Genomic DNA, 19796 nt, shown 5'->3' on the forward strand with positions numbered 1-19796 from the left:
GTGAAATTAAGTCAAGGACCAAATAGGCCGAGCCCAAGGTTGAGAATTAGCCTAAGGCCAAGAACAAGTCGGAGGCTGATGATGAGAATGAGCTTGAAGCCGAGGCTGAAGCTCATAACTAGGCCAAGGTTGAGAACTAAGTTGAGCCTGAGCCCGAGGCCCATGGTTGAGTAGCCATATGCCAACACTATCTTTTCAATGTTTACGGGAGAATATCTAGCCCGAAAACAAAGATCATGAGATTTAAGGAATACGACATGGGGAATATATTCCAATGTCTTTAGAGTTTCATCTCTATAAATAGCAAGAGAATACTCCTAATTAAAGTACGCTACAAATGTAAAAGGTTTTAACCATGAAGAAAAAGATAAAAGTAACAAATGTTGAAAGATATGAAATTAAAATAGAGAGTTCTTTGGCCTATGGTCTTAAATACTAAGCAAATCCGATTTAGAGTACGGAGTGTTAGTGTCTGACGAGTTGACTGTGAAGTCAATTCTTATGCAGATTGACTTGCTAATCAAGCAATGTTTTTTTCTTTAGATTTACATATTTGCAAAGAGCCTCCTTTTGGTCTCGATGGATGATGCCTCTCTTGTCACTTTTTTTTTAATTTATATGGAAAATATATTATTTTATATTATAAAATACATTTAATAAGTAAAAAGTAAATAAATAGATAATAATATTATATATATATGTGAAAAATATGAGACTTTTTATGATTGGGGGCTCTAAGCGAGGGTCTAACCAAGTTTTTATTAGGAATTAGTACATTTGATAGCCTATTTAGTAATCATAATTACATAAAATGATTGAAATGTATAAAATTTACACTTCAAATAACACTAATTAGGATGATACCCATCACCAATTTACCAGCATATCCTTCTGTATTTACACCTAAATATTAAGTATTTTTAAAAAATTCAAAATTGGTTATCTTGGAGGTTCGAATTTAAATCCCTTAATCTATGCTTAATTAGACTTTTCAAAAATATCAATTACCAAATCTTCAAAATCTTCGAAATCCCCAAAATCCTCATTCTACCGTCCGTTTCGGAAAAATCTTCTCCTTCTGCCGTTTCTTCTTCCTCTCCTTCCACAGACATTATTGTTTCTGTCCGTTCGAGCTTCTTTTTCTCTGTCGCCCGTCTCCGTTTATCCCGTTTGAAAGGAGATTTCCGTCCTTCCTTATTCTCCAGTCGTTTCTGTCTGCCTTGTCACCGGCCGACGTCTGTTTGCCTTCATCTCCGGTCGCCTCCGTTTTTCTCCGTCACCAGAGCAATTCATCTCCGTTTATCCCGATCGAAAGGTTTGTATTCCAATGGTTGTTTTCGATTTCTGATTTCGTATGAACTATTGTATATATGAGGATATATATTATAATGAGTTTGATTAGGTAATATCTTATAACTCAACTTGTATATATGTGAATATGCTGATATATACTATAGTGATTTTGAATGTATATATGCGGATATATAAGTGGATATATCTTATAAGTAAACTTGTATATATGCGGATATGCGAATACATACTATAGTGATTTTGAATGTATATATGCGAATATATAAGTGGATATAATTTTGAATATATTTTTTGAATATGCGGATATATGTTTATTGAGACTTCAAAAGATGTTTGTGTGATTTTAAATTGTTATTGAAGATTGAGCACAAGTGGGAGTGAATTAAGAGAAAATCAATCTTTTTGAAGGAGTAAATTAAGGTTTTAAATGAGTCAATTAAGGGATTTGCGTTGAAAATTAGAATGTGTCCCACAATAATTAAAGGATTGTGATAATAATTTATGGAATTAAAATTTTTATATTTAAAAAAACAAATAACTATAATAAAGGTAAATGCAATAAATAAAGGTAAAATCAAAATTAAAATAAAATCCAATCTAAAGGTATAAAATTAGAAAATTTTAGACATTTGTTTAAACTAGTGTGCTACCACATGCGTTACACGAAGTATTTTCAACTTAATTAATTTTATAATAAAAATCACTAATAGTAAAAAAAACAATAATAAACAAAGAAAAAAAATTAAAATGTGTACCTATACAAACTTCATAAATAAATAAATAAATATATATATATACACATTGTTTTCTATTAAGAATTTGACTCGGTATTATATCAAGACTCAATCCAACTAAATTCATAACGTCTGCCAATTTCACCATGTCTCCTCTTTTAAGATTAGTATCTTATTATTGCAAGATAAACATAAATTATGGATAGTGAAAAAATTAAGTAAATGAGAGAGAATAAAAATAGACAAAATAAAATACGGATCATATTGTGAGTAGAGCAATGAGAAAGAACTCTTTTTCATAATAAGAGGTTAAAATAGTAACAAAAAAAATTCAAATCTCAACTATACACTCATCTTTTAGGTACATCCAACTTCATAAAATTGTAAAACGGTAACTTTGCAAGCCTGATATTCGAGATATATAGATTTGGCACATGCATCATTTGCAACTTGATGAATATGCCACCAACATCTTGAGATGTTTTCGAGATTGAATAATCTTTTAGAGATGTTTTGAGAAAACTAAAAATAAAGAGGTAGTGAAAAGAGTTATGGAAAAAATGGTGGAAGAAACCTATTTTTATAGTGGTAGAGAATAAAAAGTTACAAAATTTTTTTAAATTCTTAGACTCTTCAAATTCTAGTATAATTAAAGAAAAAATTAATTTTATGTCGTAGGAAAATATTCTGCCTTCCAACCTTTTAAATCCTATAAATTTATTGCTATTGATAATTAAAGCAAAAATTAATTCTTATGTTGTAGGAAAACGTTTTGCATTCTTACATCTTAAATTCTATAAATTTATTAGTATTAATAATAAATAATTAATTTAATATTTATAATAATGTATTAATGACATAGTTTGTAAATTAATAAATTTAGTAAGAGACAAAAGTGTCCAAAATGTTTTTCCAAGATTCTCCCTTTTTAATATTAATTAATATAGTATAGATATAGATAAGTTTCTAAAACAGCCATCCGAATACATTATCTTTTTTTAATTATTAAATTTTTTAATACAACATATTGTCGCAACGTCATCGCGACGCGGAGCGGCCGACGTCATCCCCTGAGGGGTCTCTTTCGAGATAAGGGTTTGGAGTCGCCACCAATCATCTACGAAGTGTGATTGGTCACCTATTTTAAAAACTTGGTCTACGGAAACAGAATTTTGGTTCGGGAGTTGGTTGAGCGTAGGGAAGGTGTTAGCACCCTACGACACCCGTTCGAAAACGGTACCATATTTTGTCGAAAATTATCCTAATATGTTTGGTCCAAAAGGAAAAAAAATATTTTTGTGTTTGATTTTAAATGTCTTAAATGACCCAGGTCCAAGTCGAGGTCGAAGCCTGTTGTTAAAGCCAGGTCCATCACATTTTCTCATTCGGTTAAATCGAACCTGATCCAAGTCGAGGTTGAAGCCTGTGTTATAGCCAGGTCCATTGCATTATCAGTTAAACCGAACCCGATCCAAGTCGAGGTCGAAGTTTGTTGTTAAAGCCAGGTCCGTTGCATTTTATCATTCGGTTAAATCGAACCCGATCCAAATCGAGGTCGAAGCCTGTGTTATAACCAGGTCCATTGCATTATCATCCGGTTAAATCGAACCAAATCCAAGTCGAGGTCGAAGCCTGTGTTATAGCCAGGTCCATTGCATTATCAGTTAAATCGAACCCGGTCCAAGTCGAGGTCGAAGTCTGTTGTTAAAGCCAGGTCTGTTGCATTTTATCATTCGGTTAAATCGAACCCGATCCAAATCGAGGTCGAAACCTGTGTTATAACCAGGTCCATTGCATTATCATCCGATTAAATCGAACCCGATCCAAGTCGAGGTCGGAGCCTGTTGTTAAAGTCAGGTCCGTTGCATTTTATCATTCGGTTAAATCGAAACCGATCCAAGCCGAGGTCGAAGCTTGTTGTTAAAGCGAGGTCCATTGCATTATCATCCGGTTAAATCGAACTCGATCCAAGTCGAGGTCAAAGCCTGTTGTTAAAGCCAGGTCCGTTGCATTTTATCATTCGGTTAAATCGAAACCGATCCAAGTCGAGGTCGAAGCCTGTTGTTAAAGCGAGGTCCATTGCATTATCATCCGGTTAAATCGAACTCGATCCAAGTCGAGGTCAAAGCCTGTTGTTAAAGCCAGGTCCGTTGCATTTTATCATTCGGTTAAATCGAAACCGATCCAAGTCGAGGTCGAAGCCTGTTGTTAAAGCGAGGTCCATTGCATTATCATCCGGTTAAATCGAACTCGATCCAAGTCGAGGTCAAAGCCTGTTGTTAAAGCCAGGTCTGTTGCATTTTATCATTCGGTTAAATCGAACCCGATCCAAATCGAGGTCGAAGCCTGTGTTATAACTAGGTCCATTGCATTATCATCCGATTAAATCGAACCCGATCCAAGTCGAGGTCGAAGCCTGTTGTTAAAGCCAGGTTCGTTGCATTTTATCATTCGGTTAAATCGAAACCGATCCAAGTCGAGGTCGAAGCCTGTTGTTAAAGCTAGGTCCATTGCATTATCATCCGGTTAAATCGAACTCGATCCAAGTCGAGGTCAAAGCCTGTTGTTAAAGCCAGGTCCGTTGCATTTTATCATTCGGTTAAATCGAACCTGATCCAAGTTGAGGTGGAAGCCTGTTGTTAAAGCCAGGTTCGTTGCATTTTATCATTCGGTTAAATCGAACCCGATCCAAGTCGAGGTCGAAGCCTGTTGTTAAAGCCAGGTCCATTGCATTATCATTCGGTTAAATCGAACCCGATCCAAGATTCTGGTCGAAGCCTGTGTCAAGTCAGGTCCATTGCACTTATCATGTTGATTAAATCAAACTCGATCCAATATTGAGGTTAAAGCCTGTATCAAGTACGAGGTTCTTTGCATGTCGGGATCTCATCTAGTGTCCAGTTTGGTCCATCTCTATCGTGTCTTGTCTGAATAAAATTTTTGCCTTCCCAAATACTTTGTCTTTTGCCTTTGTCTACCCTTTTAGTTCTGCAAGGGTACACAAAGGGGGCAAGCTGTAGACACCGTATTTGGTCCGGCTTATTTTTAATTTTAATTTTAATTTATATTATTGTATTTTATTTTATTGTGTTTTATTTTAATTAAAGAATAACATAGGTTTACTTTATTATTAGTTTTAATATAAAGTTTAAATTAACTAAAATTAAAATGTTAGATTTAGTTAAATGTTTAATTTTATTAATAAGAAAATAAAAAATGGTTTGTTTAGATTTTGTTTTATTATTAAAATAAAGAATAGATAAATAAAAATGATTTGTTTTAAAAAGATTTTGTTTTAATTAAATAAACATTTTATTTTATCAAAACCTTTGATTTTTAACGGTTTTTTTTCCTCTTTGATTTTTTCCACGTGGTATCTTCCCCCTTCCCTTCCCTTCCTATCCTCCTTGTCTTTTTCTCTCTTCTCTTGTCTCTTTTTCTTTTTTACGGTTATATTTAAAGAGGGAGGACTGCAGTGGAGAGGGAAAAGACAGAAAGATAGGCAGAGAGTTAGGAATTCACACCCTCACATTTTCTTCTTCTCTCCCTCTATAACACTCATAACCACCACTCCATCTCTTCTCCTTTCTTATTTCTTATCCCACCACCTTTTCTCCTTGATACCCACGATCGACGACACAAGCGAATGACAGGACCTCCAATCACGAACTCTAACGACCTCCAGTGACGCATGCACTCCGATGACCTCCCTCCCGATAATACGCTTTAAGTGAGTAAATAAATTGGAAAGAACCTTTATTTTTAATAAGAAACCAATTTTTTTTAAGATAAAAGAAATTTTAAATAAGTTTTGAAAAGAAAATAAAGATTTTGATATTTTAAAAATAAAAAGATTTTTCTTTCTCTAATTTTGTAGAGATTTTATTTTAAAATTTTGGTTAAAATAAGTTGAAAAAAAAGTAGTTTTTTTTATGAAATAAATCTTGTTTAAAAAAATAAATTTGAATCTTTTAATTCAAAATTTAAAAGTTAGTTTTTATTTAAAAGGAAACCTTCAATGAGGTTTGATTTTTTTTCTTGTCAGATTTATTTTATTTATTTATTATTTTGAAAAATAAGAGTCTTCTCCAGCAGTATTTTTTTTAATTTTGTTTTTTTTTTCTCTTCAAATTTTGTTTTTTAAAGAGTCTTTTAAATTTTTTTTAAGTGACTTTTTTTCCCTTTATTTTTTTTTTTGTAGTTTTTCTATATGGAAGTTTTTTTTTTGTTAGATCTTCAAGTTTTTTTTTTAAACTAATTTTTGAAAAAGAGTATTTAAAGAAAATCTTTTGAAAGGTTGTTTTCGAATATATTTTTTTCCCTTTTAAACGGTTATTCTTTGGAGGAGAATCTTAATAAAAAAATTAGTTTTTAGTAAATAAATTTTGTTTAAAGTAAATTTGACTTTATTTTTAAATAAAAGTTTTTTTTCTTTTAAATAATTTCGTTAATGTCGAAATAAATAAAAAAGTTATTTATTTTTTTGTTTTAATTTAACAAAATTTGTAGTTGTTTTTTAGGTTTAAAAAATAAATTAAAACTTTTGTTTGTGTAAAAGAATATAATGTTTACATCTTAAGATGTGGGTATAGTGGTATGATGTTTGATTTGTAAAATCGAAGTTCGAGTCTTTGAATGCCTCCTCATTTTATTATTGTTTTTACTAAATAATTATTTAAAATAAAAGATTTCATTTAGCGTTTTTTTTAAAACAAAATTCAAAAATAGAAAATATGTATTTTAAAAAGTAGTATAGTTTATATCTCAAAGTGGTGGCACATTGGTGTGATGTTTTAGTGTCAACACTCATATTGCAAGTTCAAGTCTTAATGTTTCTTAAAATTAAAATTAATTTTTGTTTATTATTATTTTTATTTTTGCTAAATAATTATTTCAAAAATTACCATGACGGAAATTGGACGTTCCAATATTGTTGAGGTGTTAAAATTTTTATAATAGCGTTCGTGCCACTCATACCTATTAATTCAAATCTTAACAAGGTGTGAATTAATATAATGAGACATTTCAATCAAAACACAAAAATATTTTTTTCCTTGGACCAAATAAAATAATAGGATAATTTATGATAAAATGTGGTACCGTTTTCGAACGAGTGTCGTAGGGTGCTAACACCTTCTATGTGACTCCCGAACCAAAAATCTGTTTTCACACACCAAATTTTTAAAATAGGGGACCAATCACACTTCGTAGATGATTGATGGCGACTCCAAACCCTTATCTCGAAAGAGACCCCTCAAGAGATGACGTCAACCGCTCCGCGTCGCGATGACGTTGCGACACATGTAAAGATGGATGAACTCGCTGAGTTCGTAGTTAGAAATATTAATCAATTTTTTAAGATTATTTTTTTTGGTTGAATACGGATCAATTTTTAAAGTTGACACCACACTAAACTTGTAATTTAAGGAAATATACACTATGGCAAGAAAAACGAACGCGCAAAAGATCGCGCCTCTTTGTGGCTTTCTTTCTCCGGGAAGTAACGGCTGCGACCGGCGTTTCAAATATCTCTTCTCCTTTGTTGTCTCCCTCAAAACACAGAACGGAACTTTCAGACTCCTGCAATCCGAACAATTCAGGTTCCATTTCTCACACATTCTGAATTTGTTTTACTCAGAAGCATTCACTTCAATGTTCTACACAACTTTTTTTTTTCCTTTAGTGGAATCGTTTGGTATCGTTGTTCGTTAAATTATCTCTATCTCTGTAGTTTCCGTGGTGTCCGATTGGTCTCTGTAAGACTAGAATTGACTTCCATGGATTTAGAAAATTCAAGTGATGGTGGTTTCAATTTCATTGTTTGAATTTGTAGGAGACGGTAGGTTTCAATCAATGGAGCATCTTCTGATTCTTGTTATACTGTTATTTGCATCGCCGAAGTGCGAATCATGGAGTTGGTTCTCGTCTTTTAAGCGTATTGAGGGCGGCAGTGTTGCTGAATTTTCCATGGAGGGTTTCGATGATCATAAGGGGATGAGGCTTGTTGAGAATGCTAAAAACAAATTGACTGCCTCAAATTCTTGCTGGGAAACTGCTTATAGGCATCTCTTTGCCGGCTGTTCTGAGATTTTTGCAGCGGACGAGAAACGGTCGAGATTCGCTTGGCATCTTAGCGATTGTTTTCAAAGGGATTCTGGCAGGCCTCCTTTTCCTTCTTGTGACCTGAGTTTTGCCATGGCCGAATGCCTCACATACTTGAATGAACACGAGCATAGGATATATCTTGAGTTCTACCTTGAAACTAACTCCATTTGTCATCAGCTACAGTTCGTATCATTTTTTATTTCTCATCTAATTTTGTTTATTCATCCTTTCTTATGAATTAACATTATATCCATTTAATTTTGGACTTGTTTTCAGGGCTCATGCTTTCAAGCGCGACACAGAGAGGCTGGTGAATGAATTGAAGAGATCTTCTGAAGCTGCAGAAGGCAAGTTAGAAATCATTGAGGAAAGATCGGAATCTCTGTTGCAAAATTCATATCAGATTTTTGATTCCTTGAATTCTACTGGTATTCAAATACAACAAATGGCTCAAACATCAAGAAAACTAGAAGATCACATGGGCGTTGTGCTAAATCACTCAGAAGAAGTTTATGAACAGTCCAAGAGGATAGAGACATCCCAGTCGGAACTTCAAGAGAGTCAGTTGAAACTGAGAAGAAGTTTGGAGGAAGGGATGGACTTGCTGCAGGATTCCTACAAGAACCTCGGCCGAGAGATGGATGGGTTAAGAGACGAAGCCATCGAGATTGAGAAGGAGATAGCCAAAGTGGGAGATGCAATGTTTTTGAAGATGACATACTTGCAGAGCACGGCTGATGATATTGGGAATATTGCGGGGCTATCATTGGACAAACAGAAAGAACTTCTAGATGCGCAATCCACAGCACTCAATGGTCTTCATTCTTTAAGCAAAGTTCAATCCGAAGCACTAGAGGAAAGCAGGTAAATGAAATTATGAATTTAGAACAATTTTAGAACCTGGGTAAATATTTCTCTAAATTGATTTGTGACTTGTAGGAGTAAGCTGCAACAGCTGGCTCTCTCCTCTCTCTCTCTCTCTCCTCTCTCTCTCTCTCTCTCTCTCTCTCTCTCTCTCTCTCTCTCTCTCTCAAAGCAGGTAAATGAAATTATGAATTTAGAACAATTTTAGAACCTGGGTAAATATTTCTTGTAGGAGTAAGCTGCAACAGCTGGCTCTCTCTCTCTCTCTCTCTCTCTCTCTCTCTCTTTCTCTCTCTCTCTCTCTCTCTCTCTCGGACAGATCAGAATCTTTGCAGACCATCTTAGCCTCTCCAATGACCAGAATTAAAGCTTCTGTACAAGGTGTAGAAGGTGTAGACAATTTTCACAGAAGTCTTACGAGGTAGATATATTCATTCCACCCAGAAAAACCTTCTTTGATAGCATTAGCTTAGCTTATGAAAATGTTTATACAATAACCTTGTTGCCTGTCATAAAGAGACTACAAATACACTGTTTTACAACCACCATCAATGGATTTTTTTACAGCATCCATCACTAGCTGTGTCTTTCTACTTATCTGTGGCCACTTGCTATCAGGACGAGACCCAGTTGCTCTTATGGCCCCTACAAGCCTGGCGAACTCTGCCACCATCAGAGCCTCTTGTGGTAGCTCAGTACCTACCTCAACTTCCTCTGGTCGTTTGTTCCATCCAATATGGAGTTCTGCAAACGCCGCTCCCGAGATGAAATCAAACAATGCTGAAGTCTCTTGGTAAGGGATGATGAAGTCATAAACACTTAGTGATCCACGGGAACCAGATATGGCTATGTCCATGGAGGTATGAGATAGGAAAGAGCAGTGAACTGTTGCAGATGTTCTGCCCCAATGAATGGAGGCACTGCATGACAAGATAACGCCTGCCGAGTTCTTTGTAACATCTGGTAGTGCACAGACATGTGTTGGTAATTCATAGTCTTTTGCCCACAAGATGGCTCCAATGCAGTACCATGCCAAGTCTCCCAGTGCACCCAAAGCATCCAGGTCTGGCTTTACTCTTATGTTTTCCTCAAGAAACTCTCTAGTTCCTGATGTTGTTGATGTGCTGTGAATCTTGAAATTGCACAGAGAAATCATACTTATCACTTATAACTTAGTGGTTAGTATTTCATTTTATGTTTCTAATAAGTTCCTACCGTTAATAATATCGTTATTTAAATATTAATATGACATGACTCGACAACTAGTAGAATCAAAGAATGTATTCAGGGTAAAAACTGCAGATGGGTCAAAAGATTCAGACAAGTGCGCAGGTGAACTACATTTAATTTGAATTTTTTGGCTCACTTGCTTTTAGTTTATCTATGTCTACTCCGTCGTGCCAAATCATCACTCATTGTTCTACTTCTAACTTCTAATGACAAGTACTTATTAGAAAAAAAGCTGATATTTTATAAGTTGGGAAAAGCTCTTACATAGTTAACATTGCCAAAAAGGTTTGAATCAGAGATAATCTCTTTCATTTTGGCAGTTCTAGGGTGATGCAGCCACATTGATCCATCCATGAACTGCACGCCGTTCGATTCACACGCATCAAGAATCTGATCAAGCTCTCCAACGTTCAGCGCCGTGGGTTTCTCCAAGAGAATGTGCTTCTTCTTCTGAGCCGCCAAGATCGCCCACCGCCGGTGAAGGCTGGTCGGCAAAGGCAAGTAGACGGCGTCCACACACGGGTCGTCGAGAATCTGGTCGTAGCTGCCGTACACCTTGACAGAGTCCGGCAAACCGTTGACGGCGGCGAAGTTCAAGGCCTTGTCGAGCGAGCGGCTGGCGACGGCGGAGACGGCGGAGTTGGGTGCTGAGTTTATCGCTCTGGCCACTTTTCTGGCTATCTCGGCGCAGCCGAGGATGCCGAAACGTATCGGGGCCTCGCCCATCTGGGGGTTGCCGCCGGCGACAGAAGAGATGGCGAAGGTGTGAAGAAATGGAGGAGATTACAGTGTTCACTGTGGAAGGAAAGAAGATGAGATTTTGGGCCATCAATTTTGTGGATGGCGATGGTCATGCTGGCTGCTTGTGATTGGTGAAAGTGAAAAGATAGAGCTGATAGCAAAAATCTGATTTTTATATGGTTGAAATTCAAGAATGCACTTTTTCTTATCATCATTCTTCGGAGGAAACACTTGTGCCCAATTGATAAAGGTGCCGGTGTCCAGGAAGTAACAATTGCCCCATCCAACCATCGACTTTTGCTTTTGAGATTGTATCAATGTGCCTTATCCACTTAAAGTCATGTTCGGATTCGTGGAAATATCTCTTCTATAAGTTTAAATTCTTCTATCATATTTTATAGATGGTAATAATTAATAGTTGGGAGAAAATTTTTAAAAGGATCCATTTTTTTTGGCTTTTGAAAAATACTCTCTTGGAGAGCAATGTTGTCTTGACACTATTAAATACTCAGACAACCCAATGATAAATGTAAAAGTATATATATATTTTTAATAATTAGTTATTAAAGTCAAAGGTAAATGTAAAAGTATATATATTTTTTAATAATTAGTTGTTAAAGTTAAGTAAGTATATATATATATATATATATATTTGCAGGACTACTTAGATGAAGTAAGTGAAACTTGGTTCAATCAAAGCCTTTCACGATGATTGCCTGCATAAGTATAATTCAACAGTAGATACATCTTCTCTATTTCTTATGATGACTGTTTGTGATAAATATTTTACCTAAACGTCGTATTTTAAACTCTCACCAAAAAATAAAATAAAAAAAAATTATTACTACATTTATGAAAGTAACTTCATTACAAGACCAAAATGTAGTTATAAACAACCGAACTATAACAATAGAATCTAAAAGTATATGTTTCCAACCAGATTTTTATGTTGGGAAAAATTCTCCCACACAGCCACATATAATGGTTTATGATCAATATTGGAAGGCTACACTTACACTTGCACCTACATCTCTCTCTCTTTCTCTCTCTTTCTCTCTCTCCCCATCTCTTACAACTATTACAAAAAATCTCACTCATCACTATAACACACTTTTTTCTTCTTCTTATTCTCCTCTAACCCAATTCTTCCACAAAAATCCCACACACACAGGAGAGAGAGAGAGAGAGAGAGAGAGAGAGAGAGAGAGAGAGAGAGAGAGAGAGGAGAGGAGAGAGAGAGGAGAAGAGAGAGAGAGGATGAGAGGAGAGAGAGAGAGAGGAGGAGGAGAGAGAGAGAGAGAGAGAGGAGAGAGAGGAGAGAGAAGAGAGAGAGAGAGAGAGATTAAACTAATGACTATATATTTTCTTCTTTCTTCTTCTTCCCCACACAAAAAACCTCTTCATTTTATCTCTCTATAATCCACTTGCCAAGATTAGCAATAACTCAGTCTACAAATGCAAAAGATAAAGAAAAAAAGAAAAAAAGAAGGAAAAAAAAAGAGCTTTGATAGGAGAGGGACCAAATTTAAATATCAATGGCGTTCTTTGACATCCCACTCTGCTCTGCCTAACCTGAACTCCAATTCCAAGCTTGGTTTTTTGCATTCTGAACTGTATCTCTTCATTGCACCTGAATCACATTCCTGCCATACCAGTGGTCAGTACTGTGTGTTCAAATTCCTCTTACTTCTTCTAAACTTCACATAAAAACACGACACAGCAACTATCGTTTATACTCCACATCAGCATTTGCACGAGACTCAACAAGCGGACTGTCACAATTCTAAGTTAGAGAAGGATCTCTTGTTTTGATTACCGTACTAAGTCACAGTCAGACACAAAAGAAGCTTAAGTTGAAAGTTAAAATATATTCTCGATACTTTCTTCTGGTATTTGTACACTTAAACGACACTACAGAGTTTGACTATAACATCTCCCTTCATTCGTGGACTATCATAATATTCAATTTGGAAAGAAAATTAATGACAGTTTGTAAGATTTGAACATATGATCTTTGATTATGTTTTGATTACTCTCTACTTAAATTACGAGCAAAAAGTATATTTTCAATACATGCTTTCTTTCATCGTGGACTTGAAAATTTGTACCTATCAATATGAATCAGGGAAAGAAAGAAAGAAAACATAGGCTTGAAAATTTGTAGGACGCCCACTAGAGGATCAGTTTGAATACAAGATATCTTCCCTTCTAGATTAAAAAATTTTCATGAGACTTAGAAAAGTGGACTATACCACACTATCAATTAAAGACGAGACAACGCTACAAAAATTTTAAACACAAGATCTTTTGTTCTAACATCATATTAACTAACCACTAAATTCATAATTCATAAACCGATAGGTTATGATATATTTAATCTTTTTCATATACGTCTTTAATTAATGCTTTGGGTACGAAAATCTGCATGAAATTCAACTGAAAGAACTATCAATATCAATTGGAAAGAGTTTGAACGTTGGAACATATTAAATTAAATCTCTTATGGTGTATTTAATATTTATACTATATTCTTAATACTAAATACCATTCAATCTAAAACAACACAAATATTGTATATGGTACCTCAATTTGGTGCATGGATTTTTGCTGCATTTGGGTTGAAGAAGTTGGTCTAATGACATCCATTTCATTGGAGTTTGTTTGTGGCCACACATCTCTGCAAAAATAGAAAAATTAAAATTTTAGACCAATTGAGCTATGTTCAGATTACCTAGTTGATTATTTATATCTGTTATAACTTTTTATTTTATTTTATTAAAATTTCACATTTGTTTAGAAATTTAAAAGATGCAACACCAAACTTTATTATAATATGAGTTTGGCTTTATGATATAACAAAATATTAATCTACTTATATATTAAATAATCTTGATAATGATTTTTTTTTTAATTTTCTGTTTTTAGAAATAAGCTTGTTGATTTATTTGTCCAAAATTTTTATTAAAAAAAGAAAAACTCTTTTGAAATTTTAATCTAAATCCTTAAATAAAAACAAGTTTTTGAGAACCTAATAAATCATTCAATCAGGATTTCATTTTCTGACTTTCTATGATCTACTTGTCCAAATTAATTTGTTTTTTATTATCTACTTTTAAAGAGGTTTGTAAAATTTTAGCTAGATTCATTTTTTTTTTCAAGGTTAGAGGTTGTTTTGGTGTATTTTTTTTTAATGTTCTATATAGATTAAGCTTTTAATTAACTTGATTTTCTATTGTTTTCTAAATTTTAAAAACCATTTGGAAAGATATCTTTTATTATTTGCTTCCATTTATTTCTTCTCTCAATAACTCAAAAATATCACACATTTCAATTAAGTTACATTTTAAAAAATTAATTAATATATATAAATAAAACAATATATTTAACAAGAAGAACACATTTCAAAACAACAAAATACCCTCAAACTAATTATGATAACTCAAATGGTTAAAAGAATAATAACAAAGTACTACTTTTTTTTTTTTTAATTCAGTCAACATTTTCAAAATTATCTACGAGAAAGAAATTTTTTTTTAAGCAAGCAATCTTAATTTTCAAAATATACAAAACAAAAACGTTACCAAACGACACCTTCCACAATCCCATTATAAGGCTCAATTTTATCCAAAATTGCTAACCATTTAGAATTTCCCAGGCAAAATATAATACTAAACCAAATATCAAATAAAAAAACCCTAATTAGACAGAACTAAGTTACCCTAAATTAAATTATATCCAAAGTAATTAACCTTTGTTTCTAATGTTTCTTTTCAATTTCATGTATCCGTTGTTTAAAAGGTTTCAATTTGACTCTTATATTTTTAAAACTTTTCAATTGTACCCATTTTATTGGTACATGTTAAAATTTGATGATGATAAGCTTACGTGACATTATAGTTGATGATAATTAGTAAAATTTTAAAAGAAGAATTAATGGTCAACCTCCAAATATAGCTCAATTGGTTTAAAACATATATACCATCAATCAAAGGTTAGAAATTTGAATCCTCACCTCATGTTAATGAACTTAGAAAAAAAAAGAGTTAAATCATTTAAGAAAGAAAAAAATTTCAATTTTCTCGGAATTTCTAAGAAGTTGATAAATTCACGGATGAAAATTATATAATTTAAAAATTTTAAAACACAAAGGGACCAAATTAGAGCCTTTTAAACAATAAAGATTACACCCCAACATTAAAAACTAAAACACATATTTAAAGCTGTGAGATTAATTAACAATTTATATAATTATGTGTGAATATTTTTGGAAGTAAAGCCCACATCCAAAGCAAATCAGAGAAAAACCAACCTCTAGTGCAAATAAGAGAAAAACACACCATACATATATTATAGCTCAACTAATTAAGACACTTATTTTTTTTATTAGGGAGATAAAAAAAAACCCTGAAAATTTTATTTGCCATATTTTCTCAAAACCAAAAACAAACTACCAACTTTTAATTACATAGAGAGATTTGAAGATGAAATTGACCTTGAAGAATTAGACCAAAGAGTGGAGGAACCAAATTCCAAATCCGGGGACGCCTGGCCGCCCGGATCCGCCGGAGCTCTTTGATCGGAAAACTGCCTAGCGCCATGCTCTCCTCCGCCCGCCCCCATCGTAGGAGATACATCGTCCTCTCCCGAACCATCCGATTGACCTGAATCAACTCAAACAATCAAACGACTTAGACCCTGTTTGACAACCATTTTGTTTCCCGATTTTCAACTTTTAACAATCCAAGATTATACTTCCATCTATTTCTTCTCAAAATCTAAGCGAAATTTTAAAATCTAGAAAAAATATAGTTTCAACGTTACAATCCTAATCCAACGATTAGTCAAACCTATAACCTATAAAAGAGATCATTAATTTTTAACCAATCACGTTAGGTTGGAGTGGATCATTTTAATTAAATTTTTTTATTTTTGTTTGAAAAGAAAGAAGATGAATAAGGGAGGGCCAAGCCAAGCAATACGAATTACCTGAGGAAGCTGCAGGCTTGTCAGTGGTCTTAACAGTCCGATACATCTAAAAAAAAATTTAAAAAAAAAAAAGTCATCGGGAAAACCCATCTCATTTAAATCATATCATCTAAAAAATTTCAAATTTACACCAAACAAACCATATAATATAAAATAATGTCATACAATATAATATAATATAAAGTTTTGACATCTCTCTCTCTCTTGTTTCTCTTTCTTCTGTGAGTTGTGGGCTCTCTGGGACTGACTATGTTTCTTCATTAGTCACGAGGGGTTTATAATATATATTTTTTTGAAAGCAAAGTTTATATTATTTTGTAATGATGACAACTTTTTTCTTTTTATTTTTTAATATATTTTTCTTTTTCAGTTTCTCTCTCTTGCTCTATTTTCGAAGCAGAAGAGAGAGAAAATGAATTTGAGGTTCTGAGAAAAACTACAGACTGATTGATAACCCATTCATTAAGAGGCTACATTCACTCACTCACTCACTGCTCTTTCATTCACTATATGAGAGAGAAAACAAAAACCTAGAGAGAGAAAAAAAAAAGAAAGGAGAGATTTTGATTAATATATATAAAGGGTTTGATTTGGAGATAATTATGATATGTACCTGTAAATGGCTCTTGACATGAGCCAGTGTTAGATCCTTAACATCCATCAGCTCAAGAACTGACTTTGGTGTTGCTCCTGCAAATAAAATCCAGATTTTTGTTTTTGTTTTTCTCGAAATCGATCACTAAAATATATGTTTTAGTCTCTAATGTTTGTTGGGTTAGGTGTTTTTTTTCCTTCACTTTAGTCTTTATTATCGTTTCAATTTAGTCGTGTTTTTCAATTATACCATTTTCGAACTTACATTTCATGATACTTAGTGAGAAAGCGAGAAATGAGTAAAATTTCTAATGCCTGCTCCAAATTGGTAGAAATTTCGACTTTTCTTCCTCTCTGTTTCTATTGACTCGCTAAGTATCATGCGTAAGCTTACGGAAAAAAGGGTATAATTGAAAATTTCCTTTTAGATCATAATCAGACTAAATTGAAAAGAGGAAAAAAAACACCCAAACGTTAGAGTCTAAAAACCGAAGAGAAAGAAAAGGTGTATGTGTGTTTTTGATTACTTTCATGGCCGCCGAGGTGTTCGACGGCGTGCACAAACCGGGCGTGCAGCGAGCTCGTCCACCGCATTCTTGGCGCCCTCATGCTCCGCTTCGCTGGAATCTTCTGCAGGAATCTGGATCTCATCATCATCCCATCAGAATTAGCTCCTCCAACGCCATTGTTGAACCTTGTGGAGGGGGCTGATCTATACAAATTAGGAAGGCTCCCATTGTTAGAGCTCGAGTTCAGCACTGCCATGGCTTCCAAATTGGGATGGTAAGAATTACTTGCAGCCGCCATTGGATAGAAGCATGGAGACGAATGATGGTGATGATGGTGGTGGTGGTGATCTAAAATCTTCTGGTGATGATCCAAGGCCAAAAATGGAAATGGACGGTTGTGATACACCGGAATCCCTTTGATGGGCCGCAAGCCGTCGGATGCTGCATCAAAGGCCGAAACCCCGCGAAGATTCGGGGGCGGAGCTGCAGCGGCGAGGAGATTATTCCGGCCGAGGGAGAGCTCAGTGTGGGCTGGCTGAGGGGCGGAGGAAGAATTAAAAATTTGGGAATTTTTTTGGATAAAAAAATCGAAATTACGAATTGAAGAAGAGGAATTGGAATTTGAAGAATTTGAAGAAGAAGAAGAAGCATTTGGAGGGCTGATTTGAAGAGAGAGATCAGGAAGTGGGGTTGAAGAGGGTTCAATAAAAATCCCTTCTAAGGGCATCTTTTTTTTCTTCTTCTTGTTGTTGTTGTTATTACTTTAGCAAAACTTATAGCAGCTTTTTTTTTTTTTCCTTCTGCTTAATTCTTGCAGCTTGATGATGAAGAAAGTGAAAAGAAAATTAAAGAAAGAAAGAGAGAAAAAAAGTTGGATATTGAATTGGAGAAGCCAAAAAAAAAAGGTGGGTGTTTTGGATCTCTAATGGGGGAGGTTCAAGATTTGATTTTTATTGAGAAAGCTTCCATGGGGGAAGGAAAGAGGAGGTTTTTTGTTGTAATCCGATAAAACTCAGATGGAAAACTCAGAAAAAACTTGGAAAAAATCCTGCCCAGAAAGCCAAAATGAAGAGAGAGATTGTAGAGAGAGAGAGAGAAATTTAGAGAGAGATTGTAGAGAGAGAGAGGATTTGGAGTCGGATTTGGATTTGGGGTTTGAGTATTTGGTGTTTGTCTCGAGAGCATATCTCAGAAAATGACACTGAAGAAGAAGGGAAGAAGGAAGAAAGAAGATGAGCAAAAAGTTTCTCTCTCTTCTATTTTTTTCTCTTGTAAAAAAATTTGAGAAACATGTTTTTTCAGTCTTATCCTCAAAATGTCTATTATGATCTCTGTATTTTTAAATAGTAATAATTTTTATTCTTTCATTTTCATTTTTTCTTATTTTTTCCTCAAATTTTGATTATAATTTTAACAAGGTACTTCACTCACTCACTCAAGACCCATTTGATAGTTCTCGTTTTTCTTGTTTTTGGTTTTCATTTTTATTAAGAAATATAAGCATTTGACAACTATTTACGTTTCTTTTAAAAACATCCTCAAAATTGTATAAAAATTTTAGAAACAATCAAAACAAATTTCTCATTACTTGTTTTCCATTTTCAATTTGTTTATAAATAAAAATCTTGTTTTATCATTTTTCACCTGGATTAGGTGTCATATAATTATATTTTTCTTTATTAAAAATAGGAAACAAAAACAACCAACCAGAAATGTTAACAAACCAACTTTATTATTTGATTTAAATTTTTTCAAATATAGTTACCATACAATTAAATTGGTCTATTTAAAAAGTAAATAGACAAAAAATAAAATGACGTTTTGAAATCACATAAACTTAAATGAAAAAAGTTAAAAATACACAGAGAAATTAAATTTTGACCTAAAAAGAAAATAGGGAAAATTTGGTTTTGGATATTATTTTTTTCACAAGCCCGGAGAGGACGGGATAAAAAATTTTAGAGAGAGAAAGACACGTTCACGTGTGATTACTTTTCCCCCACCCTCCTCGCATCTTCTCCCTCTAACATTATTATTTATTATTATTATTATTATTTTATTTTTCAAGTAAATTTGTTATGTCCATTTCCTATAAAGGACGAAAGATATATTCAAAATTATAAATAAATACTCTTTGTTTATTTTCTACTATATGAAGTGAACAAAAAATTATTCAGTCCTATATGAATAAATGAACCACAATTATTCTTAAAATTTATTTCACATCCATTTGATGGATTTTTACAATAAAAAATATCCAAATTTTATCATTTTGTGTCTCTAATAATATTTTTTAAAGTTTCATCAAATGGGTTAATGTTATTTTTTAAGTCATTGCCCACCCGAGTGGTTAGGTAATATCACTTATTATGAGTTGTAGGTTCGAATCTGTCCTCTGAGATAAAATACTACAAGGGAAAAAATAATAATAATACTGTTTTGGTGCGGTAGTAAAAAATTTAATGATTTGTTTGTGCGAGGTTAAGTATTTTTTTAAATTTAAATTGGGGGAATGTGATTATTTCTTGTGTGTACATAAAGGTAAAAAAAATTTATGAGTTATTAAGGATGAAATTGGAGATTTGATACAAATTTATAGAGAAATTTTGATTTTTTAATTTTTAGATATTAATAATTACTTGTTGGAGTCCAAGCAATCTAGACTTTTTCGAAAACATATATAAAATGTTTTTTAAGGTAGAATTTTATGATTTGTTTCCCA

At 33.5% G+C, this 19796-nt stretch overlaps 2 protein-coding genes across 3 annotated transcripts; one reads left to right on the forward strand and one right to left on the reverse strand.

Annotated features, from left to right (window-relative positions):
* Window positions 1–7478: 7478 nt before the first annotated feature.
* On the forward strand, window positions 7479–9517 carry LOC111013221 (protein GAMETE EXPRESSED 1-like). 2 transcript variants are annotated; one of them, XM_088127655.1, is made up of 4 exons: window positions 7479–7645; window positions 7879–8332; window positions 8427–9014; window positions 9247–9517. In XM_088127655.1, the coding sequence occupies exons 2-4, from the start codon at window positions 7899–7901 to the stop codon at window positions 9437–9439; spliced, it is 1215 nt and encodes a 404-aa protein (XP_087983781.1). In that variant the 5' UTR covers window positions 7479–7645; window positions 7879–7898; the 3' UTR covers window positions 9440–9517. The 2 variants fall into 2 exon arrangements, with proteins under 2 accessions (XP_087983781.1, XP_087983782.1); XM_088127656.1 differs by having other exon boundaries at window positions 9090–9367.
* Window positions 9429–18269, reverse strand: LOC111013190 (uncharacterized). Its single transcript, XM_088127013.1, has 8 exons — window positions 17093–18269; window positions 16585–16661; window positions 15972–16017; window positions 15478–15646; window positions 13569–13662; window positions 12521–12628; window positions 10509–11027; window positions 9429–10146 (listed from the first exon to the last, which is right to left on the reverse strand). The coding sequence occupies exons 1-8, from the start codon at window positions 17799–17801 to the stop codon at window positions 9535–9537; spliced, it is 2334 nt and encodes a 777-aa protein (XP_087983139.1). The 5' UTR covers window positions 17802–18269; the 3' UTR covers window positions 9429–9534.
* Between the last annotated feature and the right edge of the window lie 1527 nt (window positions 18270–19796).

Source organism: Momordica charantia (genome assembly GCF_013281855.1).
Source record: "Momordica charantia cultivar OHB3-1 chromosome 8 unlocalized genomic scaffold, Mcharantia_2.0 BLBB01000008.1, whole genome shotgun sequence".
Classification (NCBI taxonomy): domain Eukaryota; kingdom Viridiplantae; phylum Streptophyta; class Magnoliopsida; order Cucurbitales; family Cucurbitaceae; genus Momordica; species Momordica charantia.